The sequence below is a fragment of the Alligator sinensis genome, unplaced genomic scaffold (assembly GCF_000455745.1).
Source record: "Alligator sinensis unplaced genomic scaffold, ASM45574v1 scaffold720_1, whole genome shotgun sequence".
In the NCBI taxonomy this organism is placed as follows: domain Eukaryota; kingdom Metazoa; phylum Chordata; order Crocodylia; family Alligatoridae; genus Alligator; species Alligator sinensis.
The window spans coordinates 1649565-1669070 of record NW_005842026.1 but is presented as its reverse complement, the minus strand read 5'-3'; the positions used below and the strand labels follow the sequence as shown (position 1 = coordinate 1669070).

Here is a 19506-nt window from a genome sequence, read left to right as displayed (position 1 = left end):
TAAAAACTTCAGAAAATTCCAGGCGTCCTTCAAGCATAATGACACAAAAATGGGGACAGACTCATTTTCTTTGTTTCTTTCTAGGTCAGCTAAAAGTGGTAATTGCTGGTTATACAATATCCTCTCATTATGAGTGTGAGCCTTTATTTTGAGTTTAAGGTTTGTAACTTTTAGGCTGAGTTGAGGAAGACATTTTAGCTTCAACTCAGAGATAGCAGTAGCAGCCACTTTTAACGTAGTATTGACTATAATAATATTAACCATAATATACGTTTAGTTCAGCAGCAGTAACAGTTCATATTTGTCTCTCCCAATAACAGTTGATATAGTGTCTGTTGGAGTTCATTCTAGCATGACTGAAATACCATGCAATAATAAGTTTATTGTGCTTTTGGTGAAAATGAATGTACAGATGAGTAGTGATTAGATTGATAGTTCCCTGGATCCTCATTGGTTAGATGAATTACAGTGATTTATAACGCTCTATCCTTTTGTCCAGAATTTTTTGGTTGCATGCTGCTTATAGTTTTCAGTCAGGCTAAAAGAGCCTTTGTGTATTATGTTTTTGGTGACAGTGCATTTTTCTTTCATTCTTGCCACTGTTATCCTATCAACTTGGCAGACCTTTTATTTTTCTTTAACATATTTTTACTTTCTTCACTACTTTTGATAGCAAGAAGTTTGGAGACAATATTATGTGTCTAGACAAAATCCTGTGGAGTTGCCTACAAAATTTTGCTGCTTTCTCCTGGGTACCATCTTTATCTCTGATTACTTTTTGGTTGGGTGTTTCCTTGCTTTCTTTACTGAAAGCATCTGTTGTTTCCCATCCCTAGATGCTTCTCTAATTTTCTTGAAATTTGTGTTTCTCTTGAGAGTATTCTGGATTGTGATGGTGCTAATAGTATAATTTCTTATATCCTTTCTCTCAAGGTCAGCATATAAATTAGTTTACCGAATTTAAATGTGCATTGACAAGTCTTTTTTGCATGAAGTCATGATGTAGTATTTGAATTACATTTGTTGCATTAAATCTGTCTGCAGATATCTTGGAACAGGCAGTTTATAGAAACTTTCAATTTCCCTTGGAAGAAATTTATAGATTGGAGAAACTTCCCCACATTATTGCACATCTCAGTCATTTGCCTGTGTCCAGGATTGCATGAGAGGGACACACACAAATACTTTCAAAGATTGCTTGTTTTAGAGTTGCTTAGATGAAATGAGAAAATATAGAGTTGCAACATTTTGAGGGGAAGGGAGGAACTTCGTTTTTTATTCTTTTGGAAGAATTATTTTCAGTTTAACACTAAGATTATTCTTTAAATAAAACAGGGAAGTTGGAGCAATGCACAAATGGATAAGGAATAGAACATCTGAAGTAACATTGAAGTGATCCAGAAAAAGCAAATCTTACTTAAAGGAACTGAATACATTTTAATTATAACTCATACGTGTCATTTGAAAAAAAAAAAATCTTTCTCCAATTCTTTCGATTAAAGGCAGTAAACAGTGGTTGTTCAGTCTCTCTGTTTCTCCTAGTTTCTTTTATGGGTTTAGGGAAGAGAGTTTGTTTTTTTAACTATGCTTCACATTTTAATGAGGATACACACAGTTTAGCATGATTCTTTAATCTTCTGCAATTTTTTTCATGCTATAAATAACTCTTCAAACAAAACAAAACCATTGAACCAATTATAGCAAGATAAAACCGATTTATTTTTTTGTTTTACCAAGTACTCTTTTCTTTCACATCCAGTGTGTTTTCCAGTAGGGGGCACAGGATGAGTAGATTCCTGGGTCCATCTAGATTGAAAACTGCTGATTACGATCCCTTTTAATTTATTTTCTTTTGTTTCTTACCTGTTCCTTGTTTTCCCATTTCACGTGTTGGAATGGGAATAAGCAGAGGGAGGTATCTGGCCACATATGTTGAATGCACATGGTCTGGGCAGCCTGGGGTTTCTTAACACGTCTGTCATTGTTTTTTTGGGAAGTGGGTTCAGATGACATTTTTGTGTGCAGCATTAAATTGTAAGCTGTTTTGTATAGATGTAATGAAATGTGAGGGATAAGGTTTTTGAATCATTCATAATTTGTATATGTTCTAGCCTAGTCGAAATGCAGTTTATACATTTATGTATATAAATGAACTGTAGCAAATTAGATACAAAAGAATAAATCATGCAGAAAGAGAAATGGTATTAACTTCTATATTTCAATATATATTGATTATAATGATGAGAACTAGTTACTAGCCCCTCTTTTTACTATAGTGCTCACCCCATTTAACAGTGAAAGCCAGGGCTGCAAGGATACCAGGAACTGGATACCTGAAAACAAGGAGGATATAGAGCCCTAATACAAACTTTTCTTCCTGGTGGAGAGTTTGAATTATGAAGTTTGTTTTATAAGCTACACTAGATGGCCTGTATTTCCCCCTTTTATTAAATCTGAAATAGAATTAGTGTTAATGAAATGTGACAGATTGACAGCTCTGAAGACTGACATTCTCTCTTTATTGACAGAACAGATGCAAGACAGGTATCATTGGTGTCATTTGACCCTACAGACTTTGTCATATCACTTCATGGTGATGGTCACATTAGAAATACATACCTGTCCACTGAGAAATGGACTGAGACAGCCAACTAATTTCACATCTCACTGAACAGCCATTAAATGGCACAGTAATGAGGTTTGGCCAGGGCTGGATTTATATTGGTAACGTGAAGGTGAAAGGCTCTATATTTTCTCTTTTCAATGCCCTAGGTACTTCAGCTTCCTTTCAAATACCCCTGTTTTTTAAAAACGGAAATATTTTATTGAATTTTTCACAGGCAACATATGAAAGCCTGAATCACAAACAGAATTGTAAAAGGTAGTTACATTAAGATAATTCAATATGAGACCAGTAATATAAACAAAAATATAGTTTCTATGAAATCATCATATGTATTTGGGTCTGAGTGCCCATGGAGTTTTGAACAGCATAGCTGCAGCCGAGCTGTAGGTGCACTGTTTAAAGTTTCCCATGCACTGGGACCCACGGTGCAGGGCGCAAGCAGCTGGGAGTTCCCAGCTCCCCTGTTGCTGCTTCCACGGGCATCTCATGAACTTAAAAGAATTGGCCATGCAACTGGGGCTTCCAGCTGCATAGCCACTTTTTCAAGGTTTGGGGGGTATAGTGAAATGATACTGGGAAGATGATCCCCGATGTTGGGGTTATGATGCTCCCTCACCATCTTTCTCCAAGGATCAGGCAAGGGTGGTGGGTCTGGGACCCTATGCTGCCCCCAGCCCAGTTCCATTAATTGGGTAGGGCATGGCTATGATGCATATCTTAGAATTTTCCCACACTGGATCCCTATGCTCAGCAGAGCATCAGGATCTATCATGAGTCAGCCTCAACATGTCACACATTCAATTTAGGGTATGATACACATTAGTCACAAAGATGTTGCACATAATGGTGTATAATACCTTTTGTGGCTCATTTGCTATATTATGAAATGGATTGGATCATAGGTACTTTTGCCTAGTGGTTAGGCCACTGAAGGAAGGCAGGAGCCAAGGGCATAGTCTAAAACATGGGCTGAGCCCTGGGTTGAGAGTCAGGGTATCAGATCCAAGGGGGAAACCTTGGGACAGAGTCCATAAACACAGACCCAGTCAAGGTTCAGGAAGCTGAGACTAACTTACCAGATCCAAAAACACAGGCAGTCTAAGGACCAGGAACCAGGTGCCAAGTTACCAGATCAAAGGGAAAATCCACCAGCCAGAGTCCAAGAATAGAGCCAAGCAGGGTCAAGAACAAGGGATGCTAGACAGCACAGCAACAGGGAAGCTTACCAAAGCAGACTTTAATCAGAACTGTTGGCTAGTCTGGCAGTTTCAAATCTGTTTCCACAGCTGGAGCTAAATGGAGAAGCTGCTTTCTCAGCAGCCAGTCAGGAGGCCCAGACAGTGGCCAGCTGGAATCATCAGCTGGGATAGGGATGGCAATCAAAGCCCCAGGCAGGTATAGCCTAGTTGGCAATTAGCTGGACTGCCTGTTATTAGGGCCTTTGATGTATCATCATGCTATAATGTTTAGATGTTCAGCAGAATTTTAATTTATAGGGGAGGTGGGGATTTGATAGTGGCTGCATTACACACATTTATTTTGGAACACAACCATTCCGTTTGTTTTTAATAAATACAAAGCAAAAACTCTTGACATTTTTTTTTCTCTATTCAACACTGTGGAGAAGGATCTACTGTTGTTGGAAAGTGACAACAGTAGTGTGTGGTTTGTTTAATCTCTTGGGAGAGTATCCAGGGATATGTATGTAAGAGGACTGGGTTAGGGAAGAAGATTGTTATTAAGATGGATGTTGAGAAACTGGAGAGGTTCCAGAGACAAGAGATGAAGATGATAAAGGGGTTGGTATGCAAGCTGTATAAGGAAAGGTTGAAAGAAGCAGATACCGCGTGCACAGTCTGGAGAAAAGGAAATTAAGGGAAGACGTGATGGCTTTCAAATATTTGAAAGGCTGCAGTGAAGAAAATGAAAAATGGTTTTCACATGCTACAGAGGGTATCACATAAGGCAATGGGTTTGAAGTACAGCAAAACAGATTTAGGTCGGTTCTCAGGGGAAACTTTCTAATGATAAGAACAATAGAACAATGTAGTGGAGAAGCTGCAGAACCTATCCATTGGAAGTTTGTGAGAAGAGACTGGGTTGACGTGTATTTGGGATAGTTTTAGATGTAGCAAATCCTGTATCTGTACACAGGATTGGTCTAGATAGCCCTTCAGCCTCCTCCAGTCTTTGTTAATTTAATAGACATAATATGCAAGTTGTAATTAATAATTAAAGTATCAAATATAGAACTTCTGAAAAATATTATTACCCAGAATCATACTTTTATGCAAATTCATGTCTCTTGTACAGACTAGAGCCTTAGCTACTCTATCCTTAGCTAGAGTATTACGGAGTGTCTCTTGCTTCAAGAGTAGTTCCTGATCATTCATTAGCACGCTAGTCCACATAAACCAGAAGTATCAGTTGTTTGAATAAACCCCTCAGTGGGTGTGTCCAGATGAGCCTGCATGTGCCTCTTGCGGTGTCTCAAAGGAGTTTGGGCTGTGATCCATTCAGCATGTACAGAGCCTGGGTCACACAGCACCATGTTGCCGCTGGCTGTGTCTGCAGCAGGGCCACAGCCATGTTGGCTGCTGCCACCGGCGCCACGGGGCAGGTGGGGAGGCAGGCATGCGGTGACCCATGCTTGAGCCACTCCGCAAAGTGCGCAACAGGACCTGGCCCAGCGTGGCCCACTAGCTCATCTTTGCACAGGACTGGGAGGCATGGTTCTGGGATGCATGGCTCCTGTGCAAAGGTGCTTTAGCTGCATGGCCCGGGCCAGGTTGTACTGGGCGCATTTTCCATGAGGCTCAGGCAATAATGCATGGCTACGAAACTGTGCCTACAACAAGCCATGGCGCGTTGCTGCCTGAGCCTCATGGAAAACATGCTGTGCTGACCCAACTGAGCCTGGGGCTGTGCAGCTAACATGCCTTTGTACAAGAGCCACGCATCCCAGAGCCACACCTCCCAGCCTTGTGCAAAGGCGTACTAATGGGCTATGCTGGCCTGGGTCCCGCTGTGTACTTTCTCCACACACACACCGTGGGTATGGCAGCTCTCCCACCAGAGGTAGGATCCAGGCCAGCGTAACACCTGGTCCCTTTGAGCGGCACGGGGGCCCAGGTGACAGCCTGAGCAGCCTGGGGCTGCCTAAAGGCATGCAGCCCCATGCGTGCCACACCTGCAACAAGCGGCACAGGTGGCGCTGGGTTTGAGGTAGCTGGGGCCTCTGGCCACAGTGGGCCCTGAGCACCCAACAGCTGCTGCTGCTGCGGGGGTGAACTGTGAGCCTTGTGGGGGTGGTTCTGAGGCCTGGTGTGGAGGGGCTGGGGCCCTGCGGGGAGCAAAGCAAAATAAAATAATCTATTTCTGTTATCAGGAATAGTCTAGGTGATGGTTGAAGAATGGAGATTATTTCCTGGGGTTGTCTCATTTTGAACATTTTAGTATTTGTCTGAGGCTTTTGTCTTCAGCAGACATTATACATGTAATTTATTGACCCACATACAATATGAGTTTATGCATGAGTGGCTCAAAAATTTTTCAGTATAAATTTAAATATAAGCAAGTCTTGGATGGCACACAGAGATTGATTTAATACTCATTTTGGGTATCAGCTGAGCATTCAATGAGGCTTCTTTAAATCTTATCAGTCCTGACAAATAGTAGCTAAGTTTTGGAAACAGTTGCATTTTATACTTGTCGCAACCCAAGGGTGTGATTTTTGTTTGTGTGTGCTTCGGCACTGCTAAATTATTTTCCCACAATTTGTAGCTTTCTTTGCAGGGTGCATTTCTTCGTTGCAGCACAGAAATGCACGTTGCAAGGAGTTCCCGCCATTTGTATTTAAATTCGTGCCCCACTATTGGTCAGTTCTAAATTATTCCTACATGGCGGCTAGCGATTGGCTTGCTAGCCGTATAAGAGGCTTGAGTGGTTTCCGCCCAAGTTGGAGGACTCCACGAACATCAGGAGGAGGAGACTTAACATCTCGTGAAGATCTCTAAGCGCTGCAGAGCCTATTGGACCCAGCGTGAATATCAAGAAGGCAACAGGGGTCTGATCAGCCTCTCGCCTCTCCCCGTCGTCGAACGATCCCTCGACGTACCCTTCCCTGCCCTCAAAGTTCCACGGAGCCTAGCAAACTTTGTGTGAGTGAATTGTGAGTGAATCCAGAGCTCTGTCCGAGTCCTAAAACTAGGATTTAAGCGAAGTATTCCTGGAAGCTTTCCAGCCTGCACCGCGACCATCTACGGTGTAAGTAAACAATCTTAAACAACCATTAAGCGTCCGTGCCTAATTCTAGCGTGCCGCCTGCCTTCCCCGACCCGGTGTGTCCGGGCTGCTGGCCACAGCCCGCCGCGCGAAAAACGGGCCTCGGATTGCTCCCGGCCCGCACAATACTGGCTTTGAAATCTGAGGTTTTGTGTGAATGCTGCAACAGAGGCATAAATACATGATAAGTACTAGATCAACTGTGATGGCTACATTTGTAGACCAATTATTTTGAGTGGGAAGAATAAATGAGCATAGTGTTGGTTTGACAATTACAAAAGATGAAAGAAACTCATATGATTAATGGTACTACATCCTCTCCTAAAGTCACTTTCTCAAAGGCTGACAAAATAAATGCTTTAAAAATACTAAGGATCAGAATGGTGTTTGGAAGCAACTGAGCTGTGCTTTCTTTTCCAAATGAAATATACTATATTTACTCAAATATAAGATGAGGTTTTTCCCTCAACTGGGGGGCAGGGAACGCTTCTCATCTTCTATTTGTATACAAGGAAACCTTATTAAATGCATTGTCTATCATTAAACTGCTGCTGGAAGCAGCATGTGCTCAGTAATGGAAACTACCTTTGAAATTGAAATACAGCTGATACTGAGCATGGCAACAAAACACATGGCCCATATTGGCAAACATAGTGATAGTGCAGCCCATCTGAATGAGATGTAGAGTAGTTTCCATAAGTTTTACTTCCCTTCAGCGTTGGCTCTTTCAAGTAATGATGAGCTGCTATGTTGACTACATTTTAAGTTCCTCTTCACTTGTCAGCTGAGCTGTGCCTTTCTTTCCCATTTCCAATGATTCCTGTTTCTTGAGTAGGCTTAAATGTCTGGCAAACATCACCAGACAGGGCTCCCCCAGATTTATTTTCCCTGCTGTAGTAGTGGAAGGGGGAAAATCAAGGAAAACCTCCAATCATTAGATTCTACACCTGGAAAACTATAACAAATGTATACACTTTCCATTAAAAAAAAATCTAATTATTTGGGGGGGGGAGGGGGTCATCTTATATTCAGGGTCATCTTATATTCAAGTAAATATGTTGTGTTTCTGTGTTGAAATCAACCTTCCCCACACTTTGATCTCTTTGGGTTGTGGAACTCCTAGAAGTACTGTCTCTTCTTAAAATGAAAAACCAAACAAACCAACTATAGCCATTCTGCAAACAGAGGAGATCTCCTCTGGTCCAATTCAAAAATGGACATTCAAGCCTTCATGATTGGTGAAGCAGTGTTGTGGGTTGGGTGTGGGTTAGAAAGAATGCCTCCCTGACAGTAACTATTTTTTGTTTATATATTTTTTAGTTCTAAAAAAATGCACAAGTACCAAGGAACTGTACACTCTAACAGTTAATTAATATTACAACATAATGCCCAATAACTGCTCAAGAATTAAGCAGGCTTCTAGAATAGCCCCTTTCTTCTCATTTATCATTTCAGAAATATAACATTAGTTCCTCTCAAAAATCTATGTTAAACAGGGTTGCATAACTTTGTGGCATACTCAAAAAGTCACCAATTCCAAGTTAGTTCAGGCCAAGAGGAAAAAACTTCCAAAGTCTTAGAGTAGAAACAGAAGTTGCCTGATGTCTCATTTTTATGATGGGCACAAATCCTGAGCAAATAGATGTTGATACTCTTTGTTGCACCACACTGAAAGGAGAATCAGTGGTGCAACAAAAGGTGGTAGTACACTTTATTGTGGAGGACATCTATTACTTCTGTGGCTCTTGCTTTGTTCTGCCAAGCCCATGCCTCAGATCTGGCTGGATGAGGAAAACACCTTCCCTGCTCAGCCAGACCCAACAGCACATGGGACGAGGAACTGAAAAGGATTATGATCTTTTCTATCAAGCAAGCCCTGATAAATAACAGTAAATTTTGCTTAATCAAAGGAATTAAAATTGCATCTCCCATCTAGCTCCTTCCACTACCTCTTCATCTTCACCTCAGTCTTGTCTGGATTGTGTTTCAGCCAGCTCACTGTCATCTATAATCTAGTCTCTGCTTCAGTCTAAATTTGGCTGTGGCACTTAATTGCAGTCCAAGCTAGACAAGGTAAAGATATGCAACTGATTATCCCTGAAAAAACACTGTACCCCATGTTTCCTTCAGTGGGCCTCCTATGTATACTGAACAGAAGCCATGGTAAAATGGCTTCCTTTGCCTGGGAATAGAAACAGATGATTGCTATCTGTTGAGATCTCTGCCAGAGAAATTTAAAAAATCACTGGAGAGCAGCTTCCCTGTTCACACAAAAGTGTGTAGGCAAATGAACAACACCTTCAAGATCAATAGTATATCAAAAACAGCTGATAAATCTAATAAAGCAGCATCCTCTGTTGCCAAGAGCTCATTAATTAACATGATCAGTACAGTCCATGTGCCATATTTAAGCCAATAATCAGATTGGCAATGGTATCAAAGACATTCAGACACTTTGAGAGTGCCATAGCCTTTTCTCCACAATGTTATACAAAAAAGGAAAGATGCAATGTTTGACCCATAATCATGTCTATTATTAGCATCAGACAGTGGCCTCTAACAAAGGTCATAATAATGTTTCTTTTGAAGCAATAGTTAGCTTATACTGTTTATCAGAGAAACCAAAAGTTTCTAGAAGTAGAAGTCCAAGTAGTGTCCTATCCTGCCCTCCATTTCCATGAAACCCGAAGCACAGGTTATTGGAAAATAATTTTTTCAACACCTTCAATAACACAGTGATCATTGCCAACTGTAACTCTAGCAGAGAAGATAAAGGGCCTTTGTTCTTTCAGGACTTTACTACCACAGAATCAGACAGCTCATCTGTCCTCTTGTTAAATCTGCAAAATAACAAAAAACTCATTATGGTAGGAAGCAGTTCAGAGTGGTTGCAGCATGGAAATATTTGCTAGAATACCTATAACCTGAAAATCTTATCTATAAGCTTGAAATTCATGTAATGGAAAAGTGGATTCAGATGTGAAAATATAGGGCCCGGATGTGGTTACTTCCAGGAATGCTCCTGTCTGTCCACAGACAGGATTGTGGAGAGATGAAGGTCACCTTAGTACCCTCATTCTTCAGAACTTTCTATTCTGCATGTTCCCTTACTTCATTAGGTTGCCAAAAATTTGGTTGAATACAAGACCTCATACTGTGACAACTTTTGACTTGAAACCTTGCCCTTAATAACAGAAATGTATTCAGGTAATCTTTCTTTATGAAGAAACTGCATGGTGCTTTTTCAGTGCCAGTATTAGCTTCAGATTCAGAAGTCAACATTAAAGTGACAGCATAATGTATAAACATCATACTTTAGTGGGTCAACTCTCTGGAACTGAACAAAATGGAACCATTAGATTAATTACTGTTAGTTCTTTTTGTTTATTTTATGTCAATGAAATGGTAAAATAGTAAACTAATACACAATAATAAATAAGATATATAAAGTATATAATAATATGCATTAGCACAACACATATCTTTTTTCAGCCAAACATACAACACATTTACCAAAAGGAAAGGCAACAACCAAGTAGTGAAGCCACTAAAGTCTCAGTAGGTTTAACTTTAGGTGTCCTTAATATGATCCAAGCATAAGAATTGTTCTACATATGAATGTATACTTAAAATACAAAGCATATTTCAATATATGCTATGATAGCTTTATGGTCTGCTCAACTTCTTGTTTGTTCAGTTAATCAGCCTGAATGTGGTCCATTCTGAAAAGTGGCTGTAAATATCACACCTTCTTGTTTAGTTCACTAACCACAATTACGTTTTCCTGCATCATACTGCGTTAAACCCTGTGGAGTCAACAGATCGAAGTGGGAGTGTACATCAATAGATCAGTTACCTGTCCAACCATTTTGAAGAAAATGTAGTGGCTCATATTCCTGATCTGGTCTGCATGGACTTTGTCGCTACTGTTGAAATGTGGGAAAGAGAGAGTGCAGCTCAAAGCACTGATTCTCAGAGGCCTAGTTGAGTTTGGTAGCCTAGCAGTTCAAATAAACAAAAACCTTATAAACAGGTCACAACTATTGTACAAAAGGGAGATTGAATGTATGAAATGTGTTGACAAACACGGAGTTGGAAGACAGTGTTGATATGCATGGAATATACTACAGGATGATCCTCAGGACTGAAGTAATAGAAATAGGATGACATTTAAAAGTATACAAAGGACAATGTCATATACTTAGAGCTAATAACAAGGATTTCTGCTATGAATTTATAGCTTATCATTTGGAAACAAAAAAAGAAAGACCAAGGTATGTTAGTTGATCACAGAATGACGGTGCACCACCTGTGTGATCCAATTTTGCAAAAGGTAAATACAAACCTAAAAATCAGGCAAGGTATATTCAGTGGGGAAGATCCATTTCCATTACTCCATTATTGTACAGAGAAATGGAAAGCCTTGTTTAGTCCCAGAAAATAAAACCTTTGGGCTACTATGATTACTATCAATAAGTACAATGCAGATGGGAAAGTAAGCACCAGGGAAGTAGTAGTAATATTTAAGCTAAAGTACAGTGTTGGAATAAACTTCTTTTGAACATATGTAGACCAGAAATTAGAAAAAGATTGTAGCCATCACAAGTGAGAGGTTCTCAAGCAGCCTTCTGTTAGTTTAAGTGGAGGCAAAAAACCTAACCAGTTTCAAGATGGAGCTTACCAAATGCATGAATGGGATTATATGATGAGTCAGTAGCAGGGCTTTGGACTCATTGACCCAGAAAGTTTCTTCCAGTTCTGTCTCTACATTTGTGTGTTGTCCCAGGGGAGCTGGGGTTGCAGGAGGGCCCCAGGCCAAAGGAGAGCCCCACTTACCTCTTGCAGAGCCCGAAGAGCCGGAGGAGATGTGCGTGGCGAAACCGCCATTGCGGGTGATTAGCTGCACGTATATTTAGCTGCGGCCAAGCAGCGTGGGCGGGAGACACCGCCCGGCAGAGATAAAAAGCAGCTCTGACGATGCGGCGGGGCAGCTGACGAGCAGAGGCTTGAGGGGAGAGCCCTCCCCCGGAGGGGCTCAGCTGCCGCACCCGGCAGCATGGAAAGTTGGGGGCGGAGCCAGGACAGGCTCTGATGGAGTCGGCCATGACGCTGACAACAGAGCCGGCAGGGAAGCCGGCAGTAACGCCGACAGTGGAGCCGGCAGGAAAGCCGGCAGCGACATCGTCAGTAGGGGCGGCAGCAAAGCTGGGAGTCATACTGGCGAGGGAGCCGGCGGAGGCCACAGCAACAGCACCCGTGGGAGACCCGGCAGCAGCACCAGTGGAGAGATTGGCAGCAGATGTGAGGAGAGGAGGTAACGGGGGCGTGGCCAACGGGGCCTCAGCGGGCCGTGCCGGAGAGCGGCCGAAGACCCAAAAAGGGGACTGGACAGGTGACCTACGGGGCCCACTGTGGCCTTAGGGAAAGGCGGGGACTCAATACCCGAGTGGGGTGAGCCGCCGGACCTGTGGAACCTGGTCCCAGGGGATTCCACGCGGCCCATAGACCAGAGGCACCCTTCGGGGCCTCCTGGTCCAGTAGCTAAGGGCATTAATTGCCACAGTGGTGGGATTGGCACGTCACGTCACAGTGTGATTAGTTTAGGGTGGTAGGGTGTCGGATCGGAGGGACCAGGTCTGAGGACGCCGAGGACCATACGCCAAGGCCCGAAGATTCAGACACACAGCTGGCAAGCCATGGGCGGTGACTGGGGAAGAGCTGAGAACGCCAAAGGGGCCTGAAGATCGCAACCCAAGGTGGCGAGTGGCCGGGGTGTAGGGGAGGTCGGAGGCCCGTGAGTGCCCGCCGGGAGGCGTGACGCCCCTGGAGGCTGCCCCGAAGGGGAGCCCCTCCGCTGAAGCAACATTCCAAGTCATGGCGGGCGAGTTAAGGGGACCCCCTGACGTCAGCAGGGGTAGCCTGTGGGGTCTACCCACGAGCCCTGGACAGGCGCAGTCCAGAGTCCGGGCTAAGCTCTCACGGGAGTGCCTAATCGAATGGAGGCGGGCACAGTGTCTTGTATGGAAGTTAAAGAGTCATGTGACCAGAACTGCACTTATGCAGTGCCACCTTTTATTGTTACAATTCCAGGTAAAGTTTACCTATTCATTAGTAACGTATCAATAAATAATGAATGAGTATTTTATACGTTTTGTATATTCTTAAATAATCTAATAAGAAAAAAAGTAACTTATAAACATCTATGACACAAACTTTGCAATACTCTAATGTGGCTATAGCTTATATTAATCAATTCTGAATTATTAACTAAATCATTTAAATATGGAACCCTAATACAAAGTATGCCACTTTTAAGAGTAGAAATATGTTTATACTGTAATATCAGGTACATTCAAAATTGCCTTGGATTCTCCTCCAGTAAAAGAGAGCAACCTACCCCCCCAAAAAAACCCCCAAACCCCCCAAAACAAATAGCTTATCTAAATTCTTATGTTTATATCAGGCATTTTTGATATGTAGTGCTTGATGGAGAATTTTGCTTTATGCTTCAAAATAATAGGGGAAAAGCCTAGCTTTACATTTCAGTTTAGAAGAAAATGGGATCTAATAATAAAGACAGTGTTAAGTAGGGAATTGCTTTAGAATCTCAGGATAAACCTTTGCCAGACTACAGTGCCTTATTTTCTCACACACATCATACACATTTTTTGCTAGAATCAGCACCCCAAAATTGGGGTGCATGATTTAAGTGGGGATGTTGTTTTCTTCACTGATAAAGGAACACTCCTGGAGACACCCGCATGCCGTTCAGCTGCCAGGACAGCTGCTGCTGCTTCTCTGTTCAGCAAACTGAAAGGGCAGAGTCTTGTGTTAACCCCTCGCGGCCATAGCTTTTGGCTGAGCACTGTAATATGTGCCCGAAGTAGCAAATGAGCTACTGTTAGTATCTGGATGCAGCTTGTGATGTGGAAACAACATTTTATTTATAGGGACTTATATAAAGAATAACTTGCAGTAAAGAAGTGAGAGTTTTGCTATTGCCCTTTGCAAAGATCTGGGACCTAACCTTGTGTAACATACAGGAAATCTTCCCTGAAATGTAGAATGTCCAGGAAGTGTGGCATCATAAAAGATAGTCTGCCATACCAGGAATTTTCTAATGCCACACTTCCTGGACACTTTGGCTGCTTACAGATATAAAAAAAGCCCCAAAACTGTACTTTACTTTAAACTTCCCATGCCCCTGCACCGAGGCCAGCACATACGGAGAAGAGGCTTTGTGTTATTTGGACCCGGTTCACCCAACATCTGTATAGACCAGGCACTTCATTGGGGTTTTTTTGGCACTTTTATCTAATAGCTGATTGAATCAGCTATTAGATAAAAGCTCTAAAAAGCCCTGCCATAATGCCCAAACTATACAGATACTGCATAGCTGGGTCAAATTAAAGTACTGCTGCTTCTGGTAAAGTGCAGGACCTCTTCCCCCCCCCCCCCCCCCCACATCTGTCAGCAGCCTTTATTTCCTAGAGAACTTAATCTATGTCATACAGTTGACCATAAGTCTAAAAAAAAAGTCTTTTTTTTCTACATTCTGCCTTTCAAAAACATGGTGCATGTTTTATTTGGGGTGTGCTCTATGTAAGTAAACAGTGTAACTAAAATCCCCCTCCTGTGTAAACTAGTTCTATGAGACCAATTTTTTGTGTTACTACAGTACTTATAATTATTATATGGTCAGGGAGGGGAGAATTGGTGGTGGAAAGCTGTATTTTCCTCAGTGATTTTGCCAAAGGAGGTAAACAAAGCAAATTTATATTACTTTGGGTTGATGAAGAAACTGGAAAAAAATATCAGTGTTTGCCAGTGGAAAAAAAGTCAAATCAGTTAGGAAAAAAATATTATGCTACAAGCTTCTTTCCCATTATAAAAGAGAAGGCAGTAAAGGAAAACTTCCCCACCACATATTCCCACACCAAACCCATCAGTGGTATATGCTCTCCTCCCATGGAAAAGGCCATAAATATTCATCCTAAATCTTGAGGTCAGGGCTTTGTGTGCAGGGGCCCATCGTCTCCATAGCAGATCTGGTCTGTGGTATTTAAACTCAGGGACAGAGCATCTTCTTTGGTACTGTGCTGTCAGAGTATGGTTACCATATATCCAGGTTTTCCCGGACATGACCTCTTTTTGAGTCCTCCTATCTCTGGGTGGGTTTTTCAAATCTGAGCAAATGTATGGGTTTTTACTTTGTTTTGCTGGTGGGAGCAGGGGGAGGGGCAATTGTAGGCAGGGAGCTGCTCACAGGTAAGTCTGGATTCTGGGGCTGGGGCTGAGGCTGCAGCAGGGCAGGAGGACAAGGGAGGTTGCCTGCCCCCTCCAGCAAGTGGAGAGGGTGAGGGGGTCTTTTGAGGGCCATGGCTGGGCTGGCAGCACAGGACCCAATGCCCATGCTTGTAGGGCCAGGAGATGCTGCAGGGGGCAGGAAAAGGGGGAGGTGGGCCATGGCCAGGCCTCCTGGCATGATGCAGCAACCCCAGCCCAGGATGGAGGGTGTCACAAGCCTCCCTTCCTCTTCCCTCCAGCCTGCACCAGAGCTGGATTCGCTCCAAGCCACCGTGCTCTGGCCTGGTCAGGATGGGGGCAGCTGAGCCCCCTCCAGCAGGGCTGGGGGGAGGAGGGAGCTGCTGGTCGTGAGTGAGGGGAACTAGCATGGCCCAGGGTACTGTGGTTTGGGAGCATAGGTGGTGGAAGTGGGGGGCTAATGGGACTTAGCCCCCCACAAAGGCGGGGCTTTGTTAGGGCCGTAAGGCAACCCAGCCAAGGGCTTCTGACGCAGCAGGGGTGGGGAGGGAGTGGGGCTGGGATTAGGGGAGGGGCAGGTGCTGCACAGCTGGTGGGGCGCAGGAATGATCCATGAGAGGCTCATCCAGGGGATGCAGCTCCTGCTGCTACCCATACCCTGGGAGGCATGAGGAGCATGTGCCCCCAGATCTGCACTGGGCAGGGCAGGGCAGGCTGCTGTTGTGGGCTGAGGCCAGGGCTGCGCTGAGCCGTGCCCGGCCTTGGGGGGTAGTGGGGGACGACAGGCTGGGAAGAGCCCGGCATAGCCTGTGCCCCAGCCCACAGCAGCTCCCTGCCCTGCCCTGTGCAGATCCAGGAACACATGCCCCCTATGTACTCCTGGGATACATGCAGCAGTGGGAGCCACCACCCCCTTCCTGTACCCCCTGGAGAGCAACGATGACTCGGGGCGGGGTGGGCACAGGGGTCCTGGGGACTCTATCCCCTCTGGCCCGGTGGCACAGCTGAGGCTGGCCCGGCTGTAGCCCCCGGCTCTCGGCCCCCCCAGGTCGTGTGGGGCTGGGGCCAGTGTGGGGAGGCAGCCGGGGCCAGTGCAGGGCTGGGGGGTGGTGGATTCATTGGCGCGGAGGGCTCCAGGCAACGGCGCAATGGCAGGCAATGACCCCAGGCATGGGGGAAGGGGTGGCTGCATGGGCACATTGGACCCCATCCCTGATCCTGGGCCCGGCTCAGCTCCACTCCTTAACCAATCCCTGCCTGGTCCCAGGCTCACTCCCTCCCCACTCCCATGGCCCTTTTCTCTCCCCCTGCAGACTTTCCTGCCAGGGGAGGGGTGCGTGTATGTACGTGCCCAGGTCCCCACAAAAAAAAATGTCTCCCTCTGCTTATGTTTGGGAGTGAGGGGCACTGGCAGGGCTTAGATCTGTGGGTTGGGAGTGAAGGACAGCAGCAGGGCTGGAGTTGCTGTGGCTTGGAAGCAAGGGGCAACAGAATGAGCAGGGGCAGGGCACTGCCATATCACTGCCCTCCTACAGTCATATCCCCCCTCCCACCCCACACAACAGATGTCCCCTTTTTTGGAACTGAAAATATGGCAACCCTAAAATGCCCTGATTTTTAAATCTCCTCACAACCTCTTCAGACTAAGCTGTTCAGCAGAAAGAATATATCTTGGTGCAACAGTATCTTCTGGGCAAATATTTAGGACTCTAAGGAGAAAGTTATGTTACTCCTCAGTCTTCCCATTTTCCATTCAAGCTAATCTCATAGTAATGGGCCTGGCAGGTGGAAAGAGAGTATTGCAGAGGCGGCTATATATTGGCCCCTTTTAAATGTATATCTATAGGACACAACTGAGCCAGTATGGTAAGAGAGTAGTGAAAACAATAAAGAATAAATTAAAAGAATAGTATAAACAAAAAACTGACACTATTGGTCTTATAGTTTGGTCTAAGCATAGTAGGTGAGTACCAATTTGTTTGTGACAGGTATGGATGAGGAATATGAAATGGAGTCAATTCATTGTAAAATTAAGGTGTCCCTGGAATACTAAGTCAGATTGCTGATGCTGGCTTTGGTTTGCTTACACACTCTAATCATGTTGAGCAAAAGGTGCACTAGGAAGAAGTACTTACATTTCTATTCATAGCTTGCCAGCCAGGTAAGAAACTTGGTTTTAGATCAGTGGTCTTCAGCCTTTTTAAGTAGATCACCTTTGGCATTTAAAAGCAACCCAAGATCTACCGTGTGCCACCAGCACTCCCCGCCCGGCAGGTAAGTCTGTGGGGAGAGAAGCATGGGGGGAGGGGGGGGCGCAGATCGAGGCAGAGGGAGAAAAAATTATTTGGGGACGTGCCTCCCCAGCAGCTAAGTCCCACCTGGCCAAGACCCTACTCAACTGAACCCTGCTCCTGTCTCTGCAGCATTGTCCTTCATTGCAGGGACCTCGATCTAGCCCCTGCCCCTTCCCTCCCCCACGGATTGACTTGCTGGGCTGGGGCGTGCACATGCACGCAAGTGGGCACTCAGCCTTGGATCAACTCCAAGAGGCTCCGAGATCTACCAGTGGATCGAGATCCACTGGTTGGTGACCACTGTTTTAGATCATGTATGTAACTTTAAATATTTAGAACACTTTTAGGGTCCCCTATCAATAAATTATTTACTGCGTTTGTCATTCATTACAAGGGCAGTTTTAGTATTTTGGCAGCTTTTCATTTGATTACACGGTAAATGTTCTGTTCTGTGTATGCCCTTAATTTTTATTAATATATGTCAATGTTAAAAAACTTAAGATGTAAATTGTTACAATGGGTATAAACAAACTAGATTTTTAATGTTCATTTGTTTCCATACACACCACTGGAGGAATGAGCAGGGGATTTCTTTTTCATTTGTTCCTTGATTAAGAAAATGTTGCTAATGTTGGTACACCTAAAGTAAAAATACAAATATGCAAAAATATTGTAATATAAAACTCTAACTGGGAATAAAAAAAACCCTATAAAATTATTTGGGAACAACCACATGAGGAAACAAGACAAATATTGCACTTTTGTCATGTGCAAGTACCTGGACGTTTTCTATTCATAGTCAGGTAAGTACAATAGTGCTACTAAAGGAAATAGAAATGATTGTTTATTTAGAACAATAATAGTAGGAAAATAATGTATTTTGGGGGAACATTGGAAGTAGGCAGTTCAAAATTGAGAAATAAATTTTTCAGCGTCATTTTTATTGTTTCATGTAATTTTCTTGGTATAAACATGAAACTTTATTTTCACTGTAATAAAATTCTCAAAATAATTAGTAATATCATTTTCAATATTAGTTTTAATAGTGTTTCACTGTTTTTGTGTTCCCAGGAGCTGTAATTGTTTCCACTCCACAAGACATTGCTTTATTGGATGCACGCAAAGGAGCTGAGATGTTTCGAAAAGTCCATGTGCCTGTAAGCCTTTACAAAGAAATACTAATTGTTATTTTCTAATGTGATGTTTCTAAACCCTAGACTCATGTGAATTTATCTGAGGGATCACTTAATTTCAGAATCTTAGGTCAGTAAGGTGCTTAAAAATAATTACAGGGTTGTAGATTGTAGCCGTGTTGGTCTAAGGACATAGGCAGACAAGGGGTGAATCTGATATATTTTATTAGACCAACTTAAATAGTTGGAAAACAATTATTAAGCAAGCTTTCGGGTTCAAAAACCCTTCGTCAGGCTAAGGAAGTTTCAGCAGTTTGTGTGTGCTCTTCCTGGATGGAATGAAAAGTGAAGAAGCCAGAGGCTGGGCTGGTATGCATACAAGACAGGTAGATTGAGGAGTCAATGGGTGAGAGACAGGCTGGGAGGGAGCGGGGCGGGGGGAGAAGGGGGATGAATAGTGGAGAGATACCTGGGGAGTCAGATGTCAGGCGGGTTATAATGTGTCATAAATCCAATGTCTACATTTAGTCCATGGTTTTTAGTATCCAGGAGGTTGATGAAGTGGAGTTCATAGGCTCGTCTGTGGGATGTGTTTTGTAAGTTTCCTTTGAGGATCAGGACTGAGAGATTGGAGAGAAAGTGGTTTTCTTGTGAGAAATGTGCACCCACCGGTAATTGGGTGTTTCTGTCTTTGATAGATTTCTGGTGCGCATTCATTCTGGAGCGCAGTAGTTGTTTGGTCTCTTCTACGTATTTTCCATCAGGGCATTTGGTGCATTGGATGAGATATATTACATTTGTGGAGGTGCAGCTGTAAGATCCAGGAATGCTGATGGCTCTGTTGTGGGGTGTAGTAATTGTGGGGGTGGTAGAGATGTGTTGGCAGGTTTTGCATTTCTTGTCA

The 19506-nt window shown here is 43.7% G+C and overlaps 1 protein-coding gene across 11 annotated transcripts in view; it reads left to right on the top strand.

The window, feature by feature from the left end:
• NUBPL (nucleotide binding protein like) overlaps nucleotides 1–19506 on the top strand; it is a 256910-nt gene that overhangs the window by 181379 nt on the left and 56025 nt on the right. For all 11 annotated transcript variants that reach the window (XM_025202457.1, XM_025202466.1, XM_025202456.1 and 8 more), the window contains one exon: nucleotides 18541–18626. In XM_025202457.1, the coding sequence (XP_025058242.1) occupies nucleotides 18541–18626 (86 nt within the window). The remainder of the gene's footprint in view (nucleotides 1–18540; nucleotides 18627–19506) is intronic.